Genomic DNA, 24,966 nt, shown 5'->3' on the forward strand with positions numbered 1-24,966 from the left:
TGGTACAAAGAAGAGAGGCCAAATTTAGAAAAGACAAATATGGACCAAATGGCTAGATGCCCCGATGCCCAAAAGTCAAATCTGTTGTGTATCATGGAACACAGAACATGTGTCTCCCGGGTGACTTGGATTTATCAGAGCCAACATCAGTGTTGGAGCCTCCATCTCCCATCCTCCTGCCATTACAACTGGGAAACTCCTGCATAATTTCCTATGGCCACAGCTAAGAGAGGGAGGCAGGGAAAATCCCATGTCCTGTTTGGGAAATCTAAAAATTTTGTCTCAGGGAACCTTTGGCAGTACAAGCAAGCATCCCTCCAAGTCCAATGGCCGTTCAGACTAGTATAAAGTTGCCCTCAGTGAACTGACCTCTCAGAAAAACTGCATGTCATTCTTCACTAAGCTCTTAATTCAGGTTTATGGACAAGAAGTAGGTAACCAACCACTACGTTAAACAGGGCTTCTTTCCTGTGTTAACATGGTCTGATACTATATGTAGATGTGTACAGGGCCAGGGATGTGAAAAAGCTTCCTGTGCCCTTTCCCTGACAGTGCCTTAGCTTACAAGTCCCCTGATGCAATCTTACATGTTTTGTAGATCAGACACACCTAGCCTTGCCTCAAGCCACACGGTTTGTTTTCATGCCCATTTAGACACAAATAAATCAAACTGCTGTCCAAGTGGATGGCCAGTGAGAGAAATGGGATAATAATGAAGTAAATCAGTTTGAAATATGTTCAGATCTCTGTGCAAACTTGCCTCTTCAAAGATGACTGTCACCTTGGTGGATTCAGCCTCCAGGTGCATGGAGCCCCTTGCCTACAGCAATCCTCCCCTGGAATAATCAAATAACTCTGCAAAGGAAACATCGTTAAGTCTCTGTGACAGCCTAAGATGGGACTAAGGAGGCTAAAAGCTTTTGTCAGCCCTCAAGCACTCTGTGGTCACTCGGTCTTACCTTCAGAAAGGAAGTTGTGTGTAAGCTTGGTGGTGCCTGGACTGTTCTTGGTAACCGAGGCTGTGTTGCAAAATACTCTGAAAGCCAAAGTTCCTCACAAAACTGAACTGTATGGTCTTTTTCCTCCATGGATAACATTTGGCCTCTGTCCTTACCCCACCTTGGTTTCTCTCTGAGCTCTGGCACTGGGTGCGCTAATTCTGGGTTTAAACGAAGGACTAACTGAGCTACCAGCACAATGCAGAGCAACACCAAGGCTTCTGTAGGCACCTCCAGATGTCAGAGCTCAGACCCTGTTGGGCACCCTGTCTCACCTGCTCATGCCTCCCTGCTTTTCCTTCCCTTGCCCTTGTGGCTGCAGTGAGGTGAAATCCTTTAGTTTGCACCAGCAGGCCTCTGCCCACGCAGAATCAACGACAGGACTGGGACCGTAGCTGGCAGCATCCTCCTCTCCGGATTGAAAAGCAAGTTCAAATCCCATTGCAATGGTTTGCCTCAAAAATATTGTGAGCGAGTGTCACAGCACTAATCAGAGCTAGGCACTGTTACAAGGAGCTTTACTCTTGGTCATGATCTCTGCTGTTATTAAAGAGTCCTGTCACTTTTAAAATGAAGCAAAGCCATATGGTATATGAAGCAAGCAAGCAAGCAAGCAAGCAAGCAAGGAAGGAAGAAAGAAAGAAAGATACAGTCAAATACCAATGAGCTATGTCGCTTCCCTTTTTCTGTTAATGCCATTTCCCCAGACCCAGCCTGTAGCCAGAATCACTGTATTGTACTCCAGTGGAGGCAAAGAGAAATAATACCCAGGAGAAAAAATGTGATCTAAAAAAGGGAAAAGTTCTCCTACCTTGTATTATGTGCAATTCCAGGCACTGTAACAGTGAAACATGAGCTGATATCTCTGTTTCTGTGAACATGCTATGTTTTAGAGGATGTTACTCTCAGAGCTTCTAAACTTCGTGACATAAACAGCAAACCTAATTCTGAAAAAAGCACCTACCACACCTGATTACCATAACCAGGAGCACACACCTTTAAATCAAAAGTCAGTTGAGCTGGAAAAGGTTTAAGTTTTTTCAATAAATTACTTTTTATAATGACTATAAAAGTTATATAGTACACAGAGACTTGCTAGAGGTAGATGCTTTACTGTATCTGAATTGCTGGGAATACTTGCTGAGACATAAAGCTGACAATCAGACATCTGAGTGCGTTTGAAAAACATCGTCTACCAAAAGATTAAAGTATGAATTTAGCAAAGTAATCCAGGAAGGAAATTCTTTGTTCTTTCTTGTTACTTATCATGGCAACTGAAGGGATGTAATGGGAAATGAGTTTACACTTTAATTTGAAAATAGTTGAAATACAGGAAGAGTTGGGGAACAAAATTATTTTTCACTGTTAAATATATGGAATTTGACTCTTACTGAACAGTATTTCAACACATTTTTGTATTTTATGCCAACGATAAGTTATTAAACATATAAAATTGCCTTATTTATAGACTATAATGGCATTGCTAGTGATAGTGCCTCCATTTTTCAATGTAGCAACTACTTAGATGTGTATAGATTCTAGATGATCTTTTAATTACAAGGGGAAGAAGGGAATTGCTAGGAATGAAAGAGGTTTGTTATTCTACAGAGAAGGGAATAAAAGGAGTGATGATTCTAAATTAGCAAAAGTATTGAAGTGCTTTTTTTTTACAAAAAATGAAGTACAATTATGAAAAACAACATTGTAGTTAGGATTGTTCAGAGAGGTCATAAGGAAGGTTGAGGGGGAGAAAACTAAGGATGTGAAACTGAGCATATCCCTGTGATGTGCAGCATGGGGAGGAAAGGGAATTAACTAATGAACTTATCCAAACTGCTGACAATTATTTCAAAATGTTCCTGGAGAATTGGTGGGCTCTAAGAGGTCTGAAAAGAGGAGCGTGTTACTGGTCTTTAAAAATGGCAGGGGAAGAGGAAGAGAAAGAGTGAAGCTGTCATCTACCATCTGGTAAGCCTAACTTCAGTCTGCAGTAATATAGTGGAAAAAATATTAAAAGGTAAAAATCCTAAGTGCTTAGGGGAGAATGGATCCACAACCAATAAACAGCATGGATTTATAAAGAATGGAAGAGAGGCACACGCAAGCATTTTTTTCTTCCTATAATTGCAAAGTGGTGACTGAAAGGAATACAGTAGGTGTAATATATGTGCCTACTAACATATAGATTTGGATGTATGGGCTTCAGTAAATTAAATAGGATCTAGCAGTGTGACAAAAAAAAAAAAATCCAATGCAATTTTGGGGCTTCTAACACAGAGGCATCGTGTCATGTACCTGGGAAGTGATAGATGTCTCTCTCGGTATACAATACTGATGAGATAGCACCTCGACTACTGCTTTCAGATTTAAGTACTTTCAGTACCAATAAAAGTGAACTAGAAGGAGTTCAAGAAGCGTGGAAGGAAAAGGAAAAGCCCATAGAAACTGCTTGGCGATGAAATATTAACTGAAAATAAACATCTATAGCCTGGCCACACAAGGGTGGGAAGAGTAAGCTCAGTGCCACGTTCCTTACAGTGGAAAGTTTCCAATATAAACAAAATAAGGTCAGGTGCGAGAGTGAAAGTTGGGCAGGGAGTAAATATTAACTGTACACGACCAGAGCTCTGGCCTCTGCTCCTGCTGAGACACACCCAGATATTTGTTGGGGAGTGTTTGGAAGGAGTAGAGAGAATGAGGACTTACCCTGAGAGCTGGAAACAAGAGGGGAACATTAGTTAGACAGAGCTGCATGAGGCAGAATTCAGGCTGAAGCAGATAAATAAGCATAACAGGTAGCTCTGGCAATCCAGGGAATCGTTTGCTAAGGGGAGCTACACCAGTAACCCTGGTTTGGCCAAAGCAGAAATTCACATGCATGGAGAACCATATGCATGAGGAGGGGGGTGGCTTGGAGGGCCTAAAGGGGCTTCTCTGGGGAAAGGAAAGAAAGGAAGGAGAGAACAGAGGGAGAGAGAAAAAAGGGGGGGCAGAGAAAAGGGAGGGAGGGAGGGAGGGAGGAAGGAAGGAAGGAAGGAAGGAAGGAAGGAAGGAAGGAAGGAAGGAAGGAAGGAAGGAAGGAAGGAAGGAAGGAAGGAAGGAAGGAAGGAAGGAATAGAAGGAGGGAGAAAGAGAGCGAGAGAACAAGAAAGAGAGCAAACGAGAAAGAAATAAATATCTCAAACTTCCCAAAACCAGAACAGAGCACACTGAATTGTAGTAGGATCTTCCAGTCTTTCTCCACAAACCTCAGTGTAATGCCTCGGTGGGTTTGTCACCGCATATACACCCGGTGTTGTCCCTCAAACTGGGATACCATCAGGCTCTTCCATCCATAATCTATTTCAAGTACATATATTTCCTGGTGTGTGTGGCTATGCAAATGAATACATCATACCTCCTGAGAGCCTCTGGACTCCTGTCCAAGCACAGTCCCTCAGCCCATAACCTTCAGCTTCAAAAGGGAGACCGGAGGAATAATTATTGCGTTCCCCACGCCAAAAAAACGCTGCAGAGTTATTTTACATTTCCGTGGGTTTTTTTGTTTGGTTTTTTTTTTTTTTTTTTTTTTTTTACATTTCCATGTAATTTTCTATGTCACCAGCCCCACGTCGGTCCTTCCTTCCACCGCCTCCGAGGCGGGCCATGCATTTCTCCCACTGCCCAGGAGATGGTGCTGTGGATTTTGGATCGGGAGCTCAGCAACCGGGACCGGGGTTGGGGCCGGGTGGCCGAGAGGTCCCCTCCGGGCCACCCGGGGGGTCTCAGCGGGGACCCTCAGGTGCTGTTGACCCCTCTGCAGCCCTCCAGACTTTCCATCGGTCACCTTCCGAGGTGCAGGGACGCCCGTCTGTGGGTGGCATCCCTCACCCCAAGATGCCTTATCCCTGCTGCGCTGCCTGGTCGAGTCCATCGATGCAGTTTTTCTCTTCCTGCAAAGGACCGGGGATGGGGGGAATGCTTTCCTCTCTTTCGCAGCCCCTAGCCATACAAATACCCTCCAAGCCCGACTGCAGACACGCATCCACCACGTCTCACCCCCCCTGCCCGCTCCCCGACCCCCCTGGCCCCAGAAAGCAGGGTGCTGCGCCGGGCTCCCGGGGGCTGAGAGCATCGCACCCTTCTCCTCCCCTACACACGGCCCCGAGACCCCGGTGGGCTGCCGGGCCCCTGCCAACTGCTGGAAACCCTCCCCAGACTGGGAATTCACCTGCATCCCCTGGCTGCCTCTGGACAGACGTCTGAGGACGTTTTCAGTAGCAGCGAATGCAATGGGGGGGGTCATTTTCTTTCTTTCTACTGCCTTTTGTTCACCCTGAACTTAAATAAAGTTTGCCTAAGAGTGAAGACAACACACAAGCAGCTGGGGCGAACGAAAGCGCTCTCCGACACCTGACTTAGCGCTGCAAAAGCCGGGCAGACCCTGCAGCTGGGGCTGCCCCCCGCTGCATGGGGAGCTCGGCGCCCGGCTCTGCTCTCTCCCAGGCTCGGCGTGCCAGAGGCAGGAGGGACTCGGGGCTGAGCCGCTGGAAGGAGGACCGGGAACTTGCCGCTGATCCCAAACCCTCAGCTTGCCGCAGGGGCCGTCCTGCCGCAGCGGGCACGCCGTGCCTCTGCCCAGGGCAGGCAGAGAGAGGTTGCCTTCATCTGCCTAAAATCTGCTTCGCCAGCATTCAGCTCCTGGGCGCCCTTTGGGAGAATTTGGAAAGCGTCCTTCCTCCTGGAGGCTTTTCAGCAAACGGGAAGGCCAGCCCTGGGGAGAGGAAAGGGGTTTTTAACTTCTCTCCCAGGTTGGGAGCAGAACAAAATGCCTCTCGAGTATCTGCTTGCAAAAGACGCCATGGAAAACTAGCAGTCGCTGCGCTGCCCGCTCTCCCCTGTATTCTGGGAGCCTCCAGCCCCCTTGCACCCCTGCCCCTGCCTCCCTCCCCGCCCGTGCCCGGCTGGGTGATGCTGCAGAGCGGCGGGCGCAGTCCCTTCTGCAGCTCGGCTCCGGGCTGCTCGCTTCCCGAAATAATGACCCAAGCGGAGCCGAGCCGGTGGCAGAGGGCTGCGGTACAATTAAACCAGGTAACGAGACGCTGGGCAGATGTGTTTTCATTGCGCTGTAAGATAAACGCAGTGTTACATGCCTGACAACTTCCCAGAAGCAATCAGCAAAAGTTTACGAGTGCATAAACCTCAAAGACCATTCCTCGGTATTTTTATAAGCCCCGCATTTAAAGCTTCTATAAATTCTTCTGCCTGCTTCCAAACTAAAGTTCCCGGAGACTATTAAACAGCCACTTCGGGAGGGAGGGAGGGAGGGACAGATCGCAACAGGCGGGTCCAGGGGGAGGCGAGAGGGGCTCTCTTCTTGCCTCCTCCACTTCCCTCTCCCAACACCCCCAAGCTAAAGTTTGGTAGAAAGTTAGCATCACTAAAGCACGGCAAGTCACAGCTGAACGCATCGGCTGGGACACATCGATGTTTCAGGAGCAGGGGGCAGACCCAGAAAGAAAGGGAGAGGAAAGGATGAAGAGAAAGAAAAGAAAAAGCGAGGTGGATGAACGGACGGGTAGAAGCGGGGAGAGGCGCATAGGGAGACCCGCAGACAGATGAGCAGCAGGCAGGCTGGGGGGGCGGGAGGGATGAGCAGAAAGCTTAGACGGAGACGGAGAAATTTCAGAGGCAGAGCGCAAATCTGAGCCAGCGCAGCCGAGGACAAGAGGAGGCGGCCGGGACCTCCAGGAGGTCGCCGCGATGCCCCCGTCCCCCCGCCCCGACGGCGCGGCCCGGCAGCGCCCACAGCCCCTCGGGGCAAGCGGCCCCGCGCCGGCGGAGCGGGAGCGTACGCCGTCCCCGAAAAAAGAAGGGTGTGGGGGGTAGCATTCGTAAACCCACGGATCAGCGGGAGAGATCGAGCCGGAGATCTCCGTCTTCGAAGGAATAAACTGCGAGGGATGAAATGTTCCCCCTAACCATCCAGCTGTAGTAACAGTATCCGTCATCCTTAAGTGACCACATGAGTTTTACAAGTTGGGTATTAAACAGCTTAAATAATAATAATAATAGTAATAATAATAGTAGTAGTAGTAGTAGTAGTAGTAGTAGTAGTAGTAAAGCCAAAACCCCTATTGCGATTATAAAGCCCTTTGTTTATAATCCCAGGGAAGATGAAGTTGCTAATTGGAAAACAATAAAGCTAAAATGCCTTTGGATTAATAATGATAGAGGTTAACGGTGGCATCCCTTGGAAAGGGGGAGGGGGAGCGAGGCGCTCGGTGACTGTGCGCTTGGATGGCGACCAGGGACAAGCGCGGCAGCCAAACGGGGCCGGGGGGGCGGGGGGGGGGGCGGGGGGTGGGACCCCCTCCCCTCTCCTCGGAGGGCTCGGCTTGTGTGTTCGGCTCTGATCCGGAGACACGAGGTGAGGAAGGTCTGTATTGTAGTCATGTCCTCGCTAGATGAAATCTCAGTCAATTACTTTGAAATCTGCGGCTTGGCTTCTTTTCATTCTTTCCAGGTGAAAATTCAAACGTTTTCTGTTGTCGCCTGGTCCTTTCTTTCCTGAAACAAGGCACCCAACTGTTCTGATATTACCATTCAAAAACAGGTTCTGTGGCAAACCTCATTTGTGAATCTATTACAGAGATTAATAGATTATTTCTCCTTTTTCAACTAATTCTCAGTGGGGAAATTTAACCATATGGTAAGGAGAGAATTAGAATTTCATCACATTAGAGCAAAATGTAATGAAAAGAGTCCAACACCTGGGGCCAACTCTGAAAGACACAATTAAAAGGTTTTTAATGAAACCAGAGAAACCCAAAAATTTCATAGCCTTCAGTAATTCTGCCACATAAGAATGATTTACTGGAAGTGTTGGGAAATATTGTTTTTACTGATGTCATAAGAATGAAAACCTGCCACTAAATACTCTGAGCGCTGACAGTGAAGCGAGAGCGAGCTGCTCGCCTCGAGCATTAGGGGAGCGGCGGGACAAAATTCAGACCAGCCCTCGGGTTGCCACTTCAGCTGCTGGGAGAGCGCCCAAGAGCGTGTGCCCGGCTCCGAGGAGAAGCCCCGGGGCAGAGCAGGGGGACCCCGGCACGCCCGGGGTGACGGGGGCGGCTGGGGCCGCTCTCGCCCGGACACCGGAGGAGGCATCCCGGCTTTTGGGAGCGGAGCGGGGTGCTCCCGCCCGGCCGGGCTCGCCGGAGGGAGGCAGGGAGGGAGCTGCGAGGAGTTGGTCGATGACAATTAAAAAAAAAAAAAAAAAAAGTTTGGTGCGTTTCGCCCTTTCTCACCCCGCCCTCCCTTCTCCCCAGATCGGTTCGGTTTCAAGGTAACGGATGGGGCTTTGCATTTTTGATAGGGACACGGGGGATAGCCGCTCGAAAGCGGCAATCTGCTACTTGAGAAAGGCGGAGGGGAGGAGGAGGGGAACCTCCCCGTAGTTTGGTCTCCGTTTGCCGGAGAGGGGGAGAGGGGGCTGGGGACCACCCTCCTCCCAGGGAAGCAAGGTGGACTTCGGCGGTGGGCAGGAGTGGGCACGGCGGTTCGGGTTGGTCCGGGCTTTTTAATTTTTTTTTTTTTTTTTCCTTTCCCAGGCGATGCTTTTCGGGAAGACGAGTGGGGGTGGGAAGGGGCTATAAGTTAATGTAAATGCAGGGGGTGGGTGGGCTGGGGTGGGGGGGGAGAGGGTGTCACTCCTGACTCCACGGCTAAGTTAGCAGAAGTCTGCTGGCAGCACTCGGAAGGGGAAGTGTTGAAGCGGGCTTTTCTGCAGTGCAGGGCTGTAATTTGCTGAAGGAGGCAAAGAACATCCTTCGATCTAAGTAGGGCTTTTAGTGTGCTCATTGATGAGTGAAAGTCGCCACACATGTCAAGCTAAAGGCAGTTGTTGGGTTACTAACAGGACACAACGTCTTGCAAACATATGCGTTAAGCTGTGTATACAGATGGCAGGGAGAATAATGGAGCAGGCGCCTCTTATAAAGCTCTAGCTGCTGCCTGTCTTCAGACCTGGGAAATGAAACTATTCAGACTCAGGGCCAGATAGCGCCTGGGATTGTTTGTTACCGTTTTAATCCTATTAATTAAAACGTTAACCTGATTGGGTAGAAAGCTCTGTCCCAACAGGCGAGTCTTCTTCATAATAACCTACTCTCAGAGATAATGATGTAAAAGACTCCCCCGTCTGCGGCGGCTGCTGGTTGATGGGTCCGGAAATCTCTTGAAGGTGAATCCAAGCAAGATAAACGGTGGAAGCGGCTCCGCTGGCAGCGCACAATGCCCCAGCGCGGCGCCTGCTGAGGGCGAGCCGGAGCCGGAGCCGCAGCCGGAGCCGCAGACCAAGCCGCAGCCGGAGCCGGAGCCGGAGCCGGAGCCGCCGCCGGAGCCGCAGCCCCAGCCCGAGCCGGAGCCGCCGCCGGAGCCGCAGCCCCAGCCGCCGCCGCCGCCGGAGCCGGAGCCGGAGCCGGAGCAGGGGCAGCCGCGGCGCCGGGCACGGCGCAGCCCCGGCGGGAGCCGGGAGGCGATTTCTCGCCAGCGGGACGCCGGGGAGCCGCCCGCCGCGGCGCGGAGCCTTGGAGGAGCGGGCCGGGAGCTGAGGGGGGCGGAGGAGGCGGAGGCGGAGGCGAGCGGGGCGCCGATGGAGCGGGCGCTGGGGCTGCCCGCAGAAGAGGACCTCTTCCACAAGAGCCTCGCCGCCTCGGCCAAGCGCATGGAGTCCGCCTTCCGCTCGCCCCCGGGGCTCGACCTCTCCCACCCCCGCGACCGCCAGCCCTCGCCGCTCGCCTGCTACGAGGCGGCGGAGCCCGAGGCGCTGCTGCAGCCCGGCGTCGGCGGCGACCCGCTGGCGCTGCCGCCGGGCTCCGTCTGCGTCAAGTACGGCGAGAGCGCCAGCCGCAGCTCGGTGGCCGAGAGCAGCGGCGGCGAGCAGAGCCCCGACGACGACAGCGACGGCCGCTGCGAGCTGGTGCTGCGCGGCGCCGGGGGGGACCCGCGCGTCGCCTCGCCGGCGGCGGGCGGCGGCGGCGGCGGCGGCGGCGGGGGGGGGGGGCGGGGGGCTGAAGGCGGCCGAGGGCGGCTGCTCCAACAGCCACGGGCACGGCGGCAGCAAGAAGTCCAAGGAGCAGAAGGCGCTGCGCCTCAACATCAACGCGCGGGAGCGGCGGCGGATGCACGACCTGAACGACGCGCTGGACGAGCTGCGGGCCGTCATCCCCTACGCGCACAGCCCCTCGGTGCGGAAGCTCTCCAAGATCGCCACGCTCCTCCTGGCCAAGAACTACATCCTGATGCAGGCGCAGGCCCTGGAGGAGATGCGGCGCCTGGTGGCTTATCTCAACCAGGGCCAGGCCATCTCCGCCGCCTCCCTGCCCAGCTCCGCCGCGGCGGCGGCGGCGGCGGCGGCGGCGCTGCACCCCGCCCTCGGCGCCTACGAGCAGGCGGCCGGCTACCCCTTCAGCGCCGGGCTGCCCCCCGCCACCTCCTGCCCGGAGAAATGTGCCATTTTCAACAGCGTCTCCTCCAGCCTCTGCAAACAGTGCACGGAGAAACCTTAAGCGCCGCCGCCGTTGCCGCCCCCCGCCGCCGCCGCGGCCCCGGGGAGCGGCGACGGCCGGCGGCCCGGCCCCGGGCCGGGGGGCGCGGGGGCGGCGGAGGGACTGACCGCTGCCCGCCTCCCGCCGCCCGGCCTCGCCTCGCCTCCCTCTTCTCCTCGGGCGCTGCCGAGGCGGGACCGCGACGGGCGGCGGCGGGGAGGGGGCGCGGGGCCGGGGGTGCCGCGGGGGGGAAGCCCCGGCCCGGGAGGGGGGGGTGCTGGGGGCGGGGGGGGGCGGTGTCCCCCTCGCCGGGCCGCTGCTGCGCGTCCGGACAAAGGGGAGGCCGAGAAATAGCAGGCCGGGCTGGGAGCCGGGGCTGGCGGCGGGGAGAGGGGCGGAGAGCGGCCCCCGCCCCGGGGCTCCCGGCCCCGGCCCCGGCGAGGGGAAGGGGCCGCAGCGACCCGGGCGCGGAGGTGGATGGGACGAATCAGAGAGGGCACTTGAACATAGATATTTTTTTTTAATTATTATTAGCAGTATTATTATTATTCTGAGCCAGGAAACAAACAAACTTGAAATGTAAACTTATTATTTAAGCGACTCGCAGAAACAAAGAGACTGGACCATTGCTATGGAAGACTTTGTATTTTTTATCGTCTCTAAACTTTGATCCTGTGAAAATGCGCAAAGTTCGGTGAGAGTGATTTAAAAGAAAAAAAAAAATCGAGAGAGTTAAAAAAGACAAAAAATAACCGATCAACCCCCCTACTCCGTGTGGCTGAAAGTATCGCATTTTTAAAGGAAATATTTATGTGCACCTTGTTTCTTTCCCACTTTGCAATGATGTATAAACAAGACATGCTATTTATTTGTTATTCTTTAAATGACCCTTCCACGCCAACAATATTTATCATGTGTTAAGGTCACGGGTCTTATGTGCAGTTACTTTAAATGCTTCTAAAATTCTGTTTATGGATTAACTTAAACTGTGTGCCAAGTGTTTAAAACGTTTATTTGCCAACAACGTATAACCAGAAATGTTGATGTATCCGAGCTGCTTAGTTTTATGAAAGGTCATCTGGATTTTAAGTTGCATCATCCCTGTATTTAAATTGAGCTTTAATAAATTGCTTCAGTCCAAAAATTACAGGAAAGGTGTATTCTTAATTGCTCAACCAACTGATTTTTGAAAGGGTAATCTTTGCATTGTAACAGGTAATAGCTGTTTACTTGTACAAGGCATCAGAGCAATAGCTGCTGCAAGAACACTTGCCAAGCCAATGTTTTCCCAGGCGCTGTGTTTTCAAAGGTATAATTTAAACCGCTTTTAATGTGTATGTAAATTATTCTGACTGTGGACGATTATTTAAGTTTAAATACTTTAAAATACTTTTAGGCTGATTTACAGAACGCGTGGAATTCTTCTCTTTTCTTTTTTTTTTCTGGTGGGGGTGGGTGGGAGGGTGGGGGTATTTGGAAGAAAAATGAGAGGTGAAAAGCAAGAAGTAGCTATTTACCCAAAGTGAGCCTTCAGTTTGAGTTTGCATGGCTGGGTGGCTGTCTCTCTGCCATTTGTAAATCAAGATTGGGGTTTTTTTCTTTCTTATTTTTTTTTTTTTCAAAAACGAGTCCTGCTATTTTCCACTACTTGCAGATAATACAAATTCGGACTGTCAGGTTGGATGGCAAAATAGGAGCCATGATGGATCTGTTGGCAGGTCACGGATGTGTAAAGAGTGATATATATTAAATAGGTCAATCAGATTATGACAGCAATGTACGATCGTTTGTATGTGTATCTATGTCGGAAAGAATCTTTATTAAAATATTTTGAACAAACGCTTGTATTATGCTGCGCTTTTTTAAGCGTGTATCTCCAGATTTAAGGGGGGGGGGGCGGGTAGTTTCCTTTCCTTTGCCTTGCTCTGAATGCTCCCCAGCACCCCCCGCCCCCCCGCCCGGAACCCCGCTCCCGGCTCGGGGTGTCCCAGGGAGGGGGGCGAGAAGTTGGTCCCCGCCGTGCGTTCCTCCCGCGGCCGTGGCGGGAGGCCCCCGGCTGTGCGGGGCAGCCGTGGGGCAGCGCCGGGCCCTGCCCGCCCGTCCCGCGGCTCCACGCAGGCCCCTCGCCCCCAAACCCGTGGGGCTGGGTGAGCCCGGGGGTGAGCTGCAGGACCGCCCCCCCCCCCCCCCCCCAGCCTCCTCCCTACCCCCCAAGTTTTGGAGCCGCCTCTCCCGCCTTGGACCCTCTGCTCTGCCCCAAACCCGAGGGCAGAGGGAGCGGGCAGCTCCCCAAAGCTGCCCGCCCTGCGCCGGACCCGGGCCGGGGGTCCCGGTAGAACCGAGAGCCGGGGCCCCGCCGGGACCCCTCCCCGCCCCGGGGCGGCCGGGCCGGCGCCGGGTGTCCGCGCAGCCGGCTCTTCCCGACGGCAGCAGCACACGCGGGGGAAGGGGATAAATATTTTCTGCTCCACTTCCCATCAAAAAAGATTAATCAGAACCTGTAACTTTTCAGGAAACATAACTGTAAAGTGCCACGGAGCTGTGGGAAGGCAGCCCAGAGAGGGTGGGCAGATCAGCCCCCAGGCGCAAGGAGAAGCGTCTCTCAGCATTTACTAGACAAAGGCTGGGTGCGTCTAATTATGATTATTAAAACAATTTCCATGACGATGTCTAATATTATGTTAATTTGAAAACAACTGTGTATGAAAACTGTCGACTATAATACCTAAATTCATTTAATGAAACACATCGTTAAGGCAATTAAACCTCCTGGATGTGATTAAGGAACATAATTACGACACTGTTCTGCGCCATAATTGGGTGTCTTTAATCAAGGGGTAAAGTGATCAGCAACACAGCCATTAGTTTGTATTGTTCTGTCTCTGCTGTCCATCATTCTGATTAGGAATTAACCACCGCCACCAGCTTGGCGTGGTGCGTGCCTGTGTGTGTGCGTGTGAGAGTGTGTGTTCGTGCATGTAACATCGCAGGACACATTTGCTGCAAGATTTACCGCTTAATATCTCTGCCCAGCGAGCGGGCTTCCCGGAGAGGTTCCCCGGGAAGGCGCGGGCGCTGCCCGGCCGTGGGACGGGGAGCGGGGGCAAGCGAGGTCGCAGCAAACTCCTGGAGCGGCCGGGAGCGGGGCTGGGGGGAAGGCAAAGGGCTGTGGGAGGCCCAGGGCTCTCCCGCCTCCCGCGGGAAGGGGCCGGCGGGAGCGGAGGTGCGGGGGCGGCCGCTGCCGTCGGTGGCACGTCGGGAGGCGTCTCCGCTCACCTCTCGTCCGCCTCCGCTTCGGAGCGACGGGAAAGCGGAATGAAAACCCTTTTCCTCCTCCTGGCTGCCGCTGGCGCCCGACCTGGGGCTCGCTTGCTCCCTCCTTGCTCGCTTTGGAAGGGGGAGAGGGGTCCCCGCCGGGCAGAGGGGCTGTGGCGCCCGGCCCCCCGCCCCGGTCCCTCCGCACCGAGCAGCCCCGCTGGGAAGCGCCACGAAGCCGCTGGGCCGGTCCCCGGGCGGGTGTCGCCAAAGCGAGCGGCGTGTGTGTCGGGGGTGGGGGGAGGAGAGAGGCTCCCCCGCCCCTCTTAACGCTTGATAGATCACTTAACCAGAAATGGACGTGTCCCCCCTTCCAAAGAGCTTCTTCCCCGTTTCCAGCCGCCCCGCCGAACGGGCATCTCCCCCAGCCTCCTCCGAGGGGGTCCCTCTGCCCCCCGCCGCTCTGCCCGGCTCCCTTCCCCCGGCCCCTGGCCCCTTACCCCGGCCCCGAGCCCGAATTCGTCCCAGCATGAGTGACATTGGCTTTCCTAATGTAATGACTTATGAAAGATATAATCATGTGTTAAATTGAATCCTCCGCTTAACTGTTAATGGTGTGCTCTGGGCACATTTACGTATTAGATGCTATGGTAACTAATTACCACTAGAAGAAGGGATAATACACTTTCCAGACTTTGACAAATAATTATGAGTGTTCACATCCCTGCTAGCAGCAGTTGCAGCGGATCTGCTGGAATGAGTAAGTGAATAAATGAATGGGTAAGTGAACTTGTGTGCATGGAGGGGACTAGATAATAAATAGTGGTCAAGTGAGTTTTCTTATTAAAACCTTTAATGAAAATGTGATTTAGGGTGGAAGGGGGGAAAAAAAGCGCGACGCTGCCTCTAAACGTAATTAAATCGCGTAATATAAACATCAGAAACATAAATAAGTTTGCTTTTAATTAAAACGCGGCAGTCAAAGTAAATTATCCACGTGCTCGGAAACTTTACAGCAATTAACACTTTTTTTTTTTTTTTTTTTTGGTGGTGGTTGTGGTGGTGGCGGAGGGGGGTTGTTGGCGGGGGCGGGGGGTAAAATAAACGAGCCAGGACTCCGCGACTCTCTCCAGGATCATTTGTAACTTTGATTGCCCCCGCTGCCAACAGGCCGGAGGGATCCTGGGATCAATCAGCTGGCGGAACAGCTCTTTGCAGGAGCGGGACAAAACTTTGGGGAAGTCGCGCTGGGCTCCACGCCGGCCCCGACCCCCCGGGGGGCGGGGGGGGGGGGGGGGGGAGGGGCGCCTGGGGGGCTCTGGCGCTAGCGGAGCCCATCGGAGGCTTAAGGCTGGCTCCCTATGAAGTACTGCGCTTGGTTTAGGCAGGCGCCGCAGGGGTTAAGCCGCCCCTGCCCGCCGCCCCGGGTCCCATCCCGGCCCGGGCAGGAGCTGCAGCCGGGAGCGGGAGGGAGCCCGCCCGCCCCGGCCCCGGCCCCGGCCCCGGCCCCGGCCCCCAGCCTGGCCCGGGGGCTCCTAGCAGAAGGGACATCTGCCAAATGAGCAGGGAGCTGCAGCCAGCCCCGTTTCCCCGTGGTCACTCATCAGCTCGGTGTCACCCAGCCTCCCCCACCCCCGAAGCGCCCCGGCGGGGGATTAGCGCTGGTTTGGCTGCTTCTCCAGCCTCGGGAAGGGTTAAATCCTTCCCCAAGCCCCTAGTTGCCCTTGTCCTCTCAACCCGATTCAGAGACGTGTAATAAAATACGAAGCAAATTTATGGTCTGTTTCAAACACTTTACGGCTGTATTTTTAAATTCATATATGCACATATAAGAACTATGATCTGTGAATAATTTGAAATGCTATAGGAAAATGATGCATTTTAGATCAAACATAACCGTTTTCTTACATAATTGTCTCGGATTAAAATAAAAAGAAAGATACATTTCGAACAGAGACAAAGCTGAAAATCTAATGACAGCCATAAACTGCTAGACAGCCATAAATTAACGTCTTCATCAAACACTGAAGGGATCAGTGCTTATCTAAATCAACAATTATTTCTTCCGAGAAGTTGCAGAACAGATTGCCCCTCTAATACTATTTTTAAATCCTCGTAATTGAGGATTAGGGGCAAACAATCGCCTTGCCAGAGTAAACCTCCTCTCCACCAGCCGAAGCCCTCCAAAGTCCCTAACACCCAGACCGCTTCCCTGGGAACCTCCTCGGGGCTCCCGTCCCCTTCTCCCACTCCAGCATCCCTGGAAACACGGGTTGCTTTTAGGAAGGGGCGGTAGGAGTCTCTCCTCGCCCCCCGCCTCCCACTACCCCTTTCTGCCTGATTTTTGCAGGGGGTCCGGGGAGCCGGGAGCCCGGCGGGCGGGCGGGTGTGCGGGTCCCCCCGCAGCCGCCGCGGGCCGGGGACGCAGCGAGGCGGCATCCCGGAGCGGAGCCGGCCCGGAGCGGAGCCATCCCGGAGCGGCGGCACCCCCCCGCCCCGCAATCCCTTCGTCAATCCCGAGTTCAGCTAATGCCCGTCCAGTTTTCAGGTTCCAAGCTTTCCCGACGCGGCACTTCTCTCGGCTGTAGCTACCTGCGATGCCGCTTTTGCGAGAGGCTGCTGGGCAGGTTTCATTTTTAGGAGGCAGCTGAAAAAGTACGCTGAGAAGAGAGCCGACTCACCGCCTCACGAGATGGAAATTAGACAGGGGAAGGCATGCTGCCTGTAGGAGGTTAGCAACTAAACTGTTTGGAAGACAGAGGTAGTTGGAAAGAGGAGCTGATAGGAAAGAAGTCCCTGTCAAAAGTCATCACACTGTATTTACTTACTGTCTTTTATCCTCGCTGGAGCCAGAACCTAGACTTTTATTCAACTTTGCTGTACTCACAGCTGCTGGTTGGGGGGAAAAACCCCACAAATCAACACATCCGCGTCAAAATCGGTTTAACAAAATCTTGCGAGATAGAATCCTGCAAGGCTCTTAGCAGGAACAGCTGAAGCTTAGGCTTCTTTTGATTATTTATTTTGGTGTAAATAGTTTTGAAGACAAGCGTATTTCTGCTGTTACAAATGATGCATTCACACGACCTCAGTACCTGAGATCCCAGGCAAGCCTGATGCATAGCAAAGGCTGCTTAGACAAAGTACTGGTTTATATGAGGATAAAGATCCCACTACAGTTTCTTTGCTTTCAGATGAAAATGGAACATTTTCTATTTCTTATATGCTGCTTTATACGCAGCAACCATTTCTTCATACTTATTACTGTTTATAAACATAGACAATAACTTAAGGCTCACAATACTTTCCCCAAGTGTAGTTTTGAATGGTGTTTTTGTAATGAGATCATTTTTCTGATATGTTGTGGGCATCAGGACATGACTAGCCAGGGTACATAGTCTGGTTTAGGTGATGGGCAGGAAAATACTTTACTTTCTGTTGTTTGACAGTTAAAATAGCTCTGTTCATACGAATTAAGCATAAATTTGCATAAATTGGTGTCTCGAATAATTTTAAAATACAGTGCAATGTAAGTAACATCAAGAAAGCACCTAGGGTCAAAACAAATACTAGGTAAAATACAGTGTTAGGAGGTCTTATTAATTCCCCCCCAAAGCTATCTTTCAGACCATCATGGAAAGCTCACTCAGAAATACGCCCTTCAAGGAATCTCAAACAATGCCACTTTTTATTTATAAACTTCAGTAACTTCTAATATAATCTGGAGTTAAAGCAATTGCACAGTTGCAAACACATTTATCAAACCCAGGAAAATGCTGCTTCTCTACGACGTATCTTCAACAACCCTCACAGACATACCTGACCAGCATTTCTGCAGGAAGGATTGAAGAAACGCTGATGTCTTTAGGGTATAGCCTTCATATTAAATAGCCACTTGCAGAACTCAGTAGCTACAGCGATAATTAAGAAAGCCAAGTTGTGCTTTGCTGGTGCAGTGCTGTATATTGTAATAATTTTCATTCATTACCCCTTTTAAAATGAATGATCTGAAAGGACAGAATATTTTACACTAGGTAGTACATCTTGTACTACACAGAGGTTTGCAAAAGGAAAAGCCTAGGAGCTGTGCTTGGGAATTACCAGTGGATTGCAGATCTTTATAGTAATTTTGAACAGTGTCCTGAGAATGTCAGAAGTACCACTTTTTTTTCCTCATCTGATAAGAACTGGCTTAAGTTTGATGGGGGGTAAACCAGACTTGATCATTTCCTACGTTGAAAGGAGTTGTTTCATGCCAGTGCTGAATTAAAGGCTTTTTTGCTTTATAGAAATACCTTTCAAGATCAAGTAACAGAAAAATGCTGTGTGCTGAATAAATAATTTAAAAATGAAAGCAATAGTCGTGAATCTGTGAGAAAAGTGTAAATGTAAGCTTGAAAAAAATACCATGGACAGTCATTCAATATTAAAATAGATATATTCATTTTTATTGTGTCCTTGAAATACAAAATTCACTTAAGATGTTAGATTACTAAAATAATGAAGTTTCAATTTTCTTGCTCAGAAATTCTCAATATACCTTATTCAATCTAAGAGCCTTACTGATGGATATTAACTATTAAAGTAGAACCTGACCGTTGTTCATCTATATACAAAATGTCAGTTTGCACAATTAAGAGCCATTCACAATGTTTTGAATGTCAGAAAGTTCAATAATGATGAAATAAAAGACTATTTATAATTCTACAAGGGAAATTCACAGACCAGTAATTATTCATAAAAATAGCAACACCAAAAATAGTGACATGCAACTAGCTTAAAAACATAAACTAAAGAACAACCCTTAGATGTTTTTATATTAGCACATTAGGACATATTGGCAGAGATGTGAAAATCTAATTTGCAAACAGGTACACATGGTCTTTTAAGGAATGTAACGGTTTAAAAAGTTTACAGTAGCTTATAGCAGCACTGAGTGCCAGCATGAAAATGCAGAATATACGATGTGTAAATTAAAATAATAATAATTAAAAAAAAAAAATCACATTTTAGCATTCACATTAGTTGACGATGAATTCACTTTTCTTCTCGGGTGCTATGAAGGGCCATACTGACTTATGTAAACCTATTTTATATGAGAAAAAAGGTGAATTTATTTTTTTTTTAATAGCAGAAGATATTGTCAATAGGCAGTGACAACTTACAGTCAGAGGCTGGTACTGAACAGCTGAGTCACATCTCAGACTGATCAGTGAGTGCACCATTTCACTAGAGGAACAGCAGAGAAATTCAAGGGGCACCCGCGCACTCCTCCTGGCTGACCCTACGCCTGCCGGGTCAGCGGATGAGACAAGCAGGCATTGCTGGGCTTGCAGGGCTGACCCCCCTGCTGAAGTGGAGACGAGGGACAAGGAAGCACAAGGTCTGACTGCCTCCCACCACTCGCCCCTGCAGCACCTGAATGCTTGCAAACAGCACCTGAATGCTTGCAAACAGCACCTGCGGTTTCTGCTTTGCCATCTTAGTGCCCCAGTGAGACTCTAAGAGCTGATCGCTCCTAGGTTCTGTTGCACAGGAGGTCATCAAAAACATTATTACTCCCCATGCCATGAAACATGCTCTCCTCAGTGCAGCATACTGCAGCCAGCTTGGCTCCAGCTGGGACCTCCCAGGGATGGTGCACGCTCATCCCATCGTGCTGCCACAGCTTATCGACCAGGAATATCGATACCATGGGCCTTTCACTCCCTGCTCCAGGGAGACCCGAGCCACTCCGGGTCAGACCAGCTGCTGACTCTCAATAAGTCACCTGCTCAGCTGCTGAGTACATGGACCAGATGGGCTTAACATTTCCTCTGTCCTGCTCCAGCACTCATGCCTTTACAGGGCGGTGAGGCTTACCTTCTCTGCAGTTGGGGTATGCTAACATAGTGATGCATTGCTTATCAGAAAAACTAACCCACCAGAGGCATGAGTTACTAGGGACATAGTTCCAGGACAAGCTGCTTTAACTTTAATTATTTTGGTCCCTGAGCAAAAAGGGCAACTAACTCTTATCCCAGTAAAATGCTGTCCTTTGGCGTGGTGCATAGCATGCTCTCCAACCCCCATGCAAGGCCTCCAGGTGCCTTCACAGAGGTTTGCTGCAACTCCTGGGGAAGATTCTGACACTTGTTTTCTTTTTTTAAATGGCAGCATGCCCTATAGATTTAATTTGCTCTTTCAGATACAATCTAGCTCTTCCTTTAACTTCAGAATAGATACTATAAAACCAGGCTCACTAGAGATGAAGGAGCAGCACGCCAATGTTTGAGGGATGGTGTGCTAGCGAGGTCCTTCAGTCTGCCGTCTCAGTGGAGGTAGGGGATGGAGATCCATGACGGTGATGATAGGGTTGAGTGTTTATGGGTAAGAATCAGGGAGAAGGCCAACAAGGCAGATGTCATGGTGGGAGTCTGTTAGAGACCATCTAACCAGGGTGAAGAGGCAGACAAAATATCCTATAAGCAGCTGGCAGAAGTCTCACAATCGCTAGCCCTTGTTCTCAGGGGGGACTTCAACTTACCAGATGTCTGCTGGAAATGCATACAGCAGAGAGGAAACAGTCTAGGAGGTTCCTTGACTGTGTGGAGGAGAATGTCCTGACACAGCTGGTGAGTGAGCCAACTAGGGAAGGCACCCCACTGGACATGTTGTTCGCAAACAGAGGACTTGTGGGTGATGTGATGGTTGGAGGCCATCTTGGGCATAGCGATCACAAAATGATAAGAATTTTCAATTCTTGAAGAACTAAGGAGGGGGGTCACCAGAACTGCTACCTTGGACTTCTGGAGGGCTGACTTTGACCTGTTTAGGAGCCTGGTTGACAGAGTTCCTTGGGAAGCAGTCCTGAAGGGCAAAGGAGTCCAGGAAGGCTGGACATTCTTCAAGAAGGAATTCTTAAAGGCGCAAGAGCAGGCTGTCCCCATGTGCTGAAAGATGAGCCAATGGAGAATAATACCAGCCTGTCTGAACAGAGAGATTTGTCTGGAACTCAGCAAAAAAAGAAGAGTTTATGACCTTCGGAAGAAGCGCAGGCGACTCAGGAGGACTACAAGGATACCATGAGGTTATGCGGGGAGAAAATTAGAAGGGCCAAAGCCCAGGTAGAACTTAATCTGGCTACTGCCATAAAAGACAATAGAAAATGTTTCTATAAATACATTAGCAACAAAAGGAGGGCTAAGGAGACTCTCCATCCTTTATTGGATGCGAGGGGAAAACATAGTGACAAAGGATGAGGAAAAGGCAAGGTACTAAATGCCTTCTTTGCCTCAATCTTTAACAGTAAGACCAGTTGTTCTTCAGGTATCCAGCCCCCCCTGAGCTGGAAGACAAGGATGGGGAGCAGAATGAAGTCCCCATAATCCAAGGGGAAATGGTAGTGACCTGCTATGCCACCTGGACACACACAAGTCTATGGGGCCAGATGGGACACACCCAAGGGTACTGAGGGAACTGGCAGAAGTGCTCACCAAGCCACTTTCAATACTTGATCAGCAGTCCTGGCTAACCAGAAAGGTCCCAGCTGACTGGGAGATCACAAATGTGATGCCCATCTACAAGAAGGGCTGGAAGGAGGATCCAGGGAACTACAGGCCTGTCAGTCTGACCTCAGTGCCAGGGAAGGTTATGGAGCAGATCATCTTGAGTCCCATCACGTGGCATGTACAAGACAACGGGGTGATCAGGCCCAGTCAGCATGGGTTTATGAAAGGCAGGTCCTACTTGGCTAACCTGATCTCCTTCTGTGACAAGGTGACCCGCTTAGTGGATGAGGGAAAGGCTGTGGATGTTGTCTACCCGGACTTTAGTAAAGCCTTTGACACTGTTTCCCACAGCATTCTTCTGAAGAAACTGGCTGCTCATGGCTTGGACAGGTATACTCTTCGCTGGGTAAAAAAACTGGCTGGATGACCAAGCCCAAAGAGTTGTGGTGAATGGACTTAAACGCAGTGGGCGGCCAGTCACAAGTGGTGTTTCCCAGGGCTCAGTATTGGGGCCAGTTCTCTTTAGTACCTTTATCAATGGTCTGGATGAGGGGATCGAGTGCACCCTCAGTAAGTTTGCAGATGACACCAAGTTGGGCAGGAGTGTTGATCTGCTTGGATCGGTGGGCCAAGGCCAACTGTACGAGGTTCAACAAGGCCAAGTGCTGGCTCCTGCACTTGGGTCACAACCACCCAATGCAACGCTACAGGCTTGGGGAAGGGTGGCTGGAAAGCTGCCTGGTGGAAAAGGACCTGGGAGTGTTGGTCGACAGCTGGCTGAATATGAATTGGCAGTGTGCCCAGGTGGCCAAGAAGGCCAACAGCATCCTGGCTTGTATCAGGAATGGCCAGGGAAGTGACTAGGGAAGTGATTGTCCCCCTGTACTCTGCACTGGTGAGGCTGCACCTTGAATACTGTGTTCAGTTTTGGGCCCCTCACTACAAGAAAGACATTGAGGTGCTGGAGCATGTCCAAAGAAGGTCAACAAAGCTGGTGAAGAGTCTGGAGCACAGGTCTTATGAGGAGCGGCTGAGGGAACTGGGGTTGTTTAGCCTGCAGAAAAGGAGGCTCAGGGGAGACCTGATCACTCTCTACAACTACCTGAAAAGAGGTTGTAGCCAGGTGGGTGTTGGTCTCTTCTCCCAAGTAACAAGCAATAGGACTAGAGGCAACAGCCTCAAGTTGCGCCAAGGGAGGTTTAGATTGGGTATTATTAAAAATATCTTCACCGAAAGGTTTGTCAGGCATTGGAACAGGCTGCCCAGGGAAGTGGTTGAGTCCCCATCCCTGGAGGTACTTAAAAGACATGGAGATGTGGCGCTTAGGGACATGGCTTAGTGGAGGACTTGGCAGTGCTAGGTTAAAGGTTGGACTTGATGATCTTAAAGGTCTTTTCCAACCTAAATGATTCTATGATTCTATGAATCTATGATTCTATACAAACTGATCAGCAATCAATCTGAAATTACTAATGATTTGCTTGTACTTTTGGCACAGTCCTATTATGTCCTACCAAATTATGCAGCAGCCTGTGATATTCTAATTCAAAATCCTAAAAATAGAATACAATTGCAAAAAAAGTCTTCTGTTTAAAACAAATACCTACTGTTATTTTCGCAGTTGCTTCAGGTTTGTTTCGAAGTTGGATGCCAAAGAACAATTTATCATAACTGTGGCATGAGACATTTTACAGCTTACATTTAAGCAATAATGGAATACAGTCAACAGTATAATGATATCAACGTTTCCTCTCTCAATAAACCAGGCTCTAATGTCCAAACTGGATTGTGAGCTATAGCTGAGTACCAAATAGCTCCTACAGAGTAACTACAGCAGTCAGTAACTTGAGTACAAGAATCTCTCCATAAAAACAAATTTTATTCTGTGGCACAAAGCAATAATCAGCTTTTGCTGTTGATTAAATGTTGAAGCAAAGTTAAAGCATTTAATCAACTGCAAAGGCCATTTAATGTAAGCGTACTCCAACACTGTAGACATTATTGATATTATATATGAAGAAAAAATGTTTATCCAATATATCTCACAAAACCACACTTTTCTCCTCGGAGGATTTGGAATGTGGCTGTGCCAATCTCTGAAAGTCTTTCTACTGATGCTGATGCTTATTTAGGGTATGAATAACTAAACAGGCTTCTACACAAATAACAATAAATAATTCTAAGCCTTAGCATGTACGTAGCAGTTTCCATCAATAGGCTATCAAGTACTTTAGAGATGAGTAAAATTTCTGATTTTAAAGGACTTAGCTGGCACATCCCAAAGAGAGATGGTTTTTTGGGAACACAAGGCAAGGCCCACAGACATGGCTATACTCCTATCACAATTATCATCTTGGCAAATTGAGACTGGACAGCCACGAGAATCCTCATCAGTCTCTGAAGTGATGGCTGGGAAGAGAGACAGGGTCTAAAAATCTCAGATCCCACGCACTAGGAAATTAATTTTTGAAACAAAAGCCGGTCACCCAGTGAAGAAGGTTAGGCAGACAGTATACAGATAACTTCTGTGGCTGCCCAGGGTTTTCACTTGCTCAAATTTTGGCCCCAGAGAAGAGCCTATTTTCCAATTTGTAGGTGGACAAGTCTGTTTCCCAACACAGGTCACACTACTAAACCTATGCATAACTTAGGCACAGTAAAACGCAATTAAAAAGTAGTTTTAGATACTGCACTTGCCCTTGGAGCCCTCTTCTTTTGCCTTTTTGGAGAAACAAACAAACACAAAAAATGGTCAAAATAAACACACGGACGTGTCACCAGGAAAACAGTGAGACAAACAGAAGGTAATTTTTGAGATGATAGAATAGTTTCAAACAGGGTCATATATTTTCTCCCTGAAGAATATACTTTTATTGGCTCAAAAGCCAAAACAGATAATTTAGGCTTGATCCAGAGCCTATTAAAATCAACAGAACTTCCCTCCTGACTTTAAATGACTGCAGGGAAAAAAATCACAGATTTTAATTTGTTTGCATTGCACCAAAAAAACCCCAAAGAAGAAAAGCAAAACGTTCCCTCTCAGTCCATAAAACTGAAGTCAGAAGTGTGTTGCCAGTAAGACATTCTTACAAATCACCCCCCACCACCCCAAACAGCTTCCATCACATCTCCCAAATAAGCGCTAAGACAGTCAAGACCATGAAGGGAACAGAGTAAATAAAAAGTTAGAATAGTAATCACTGAAAATTTTTTCACCCCCTAGAATTAAGTTCCCCCTTTCCTGCTATTATGCTTCTATGAGCAGGTGCAGAGATGCCTCCAGATGGTGAGTGTGTGGGACCTCCCAATCTAACAAGGGGGAACCCCTGTGACAGAGGGCTGCTGAGCCCATTTCCCATATAAATGGCCTGGATTCAGCTTGATGTCATCCTCCCTGTAAATCCTACTCAACTCATGGTCAAGAGTATGGGGGTCCATCTTGCAGGGACGTTGGGCTGTTCACTTGGTCAAACTCTTGTCATCTCTCCTCACTACTTACAACTCAGAGAGGACAAATTGAGGTTGCATGTCCCCACATCTGATATCTACCTCCAGCCCAAGGGCTTTTCTTCTTAGAAACAAATAGGAAGGAGGTAAAGGCAGAGAAGGAAAAACAAATGTTTCCAAAAATACAAAGCTGAGTGATGAAACAGAGCAAACATGGAGATTAGTAGAAGGCATATAGGCAGCCGC

General features: G+C 49.9%; 1 protein-coding gene across 1 annotated transcript; it reads left to right on the plus strand.

Moving 5' to 3' along the window:
• The first annotated feature begins 9,633 nt into the window (after positions 1-9,633).
• Positions 9,634-10,549, plus strand: BHLHE22 (basic helix-loop-helix family member e22). Its single transcript, XM_075706191.1, is given in 2 exon segments — positions 9,634-10,031; positions 10,033-10,549. Coding segments are annotated over 2 exon segments (915 nt in total).
• Positions 10,550-24,966: the final 14,417 nt, after the last annotated feature.

The sequence above is a fragment of the Pelecanus crispus genome, chromosome 2, assembly GCF_030463565.1.
Source record: "Pelecanus crispus isolate bPelCri1 chromosome 2, bPelCri1.pri, whole genome shotgun sequence".
Lineage (NCBI taxonomy): Eukaryota > Metazoa > Chordata > Aves > Pelecaniformes > Pelecanidae > Pelecanus > Pelecanus crispus.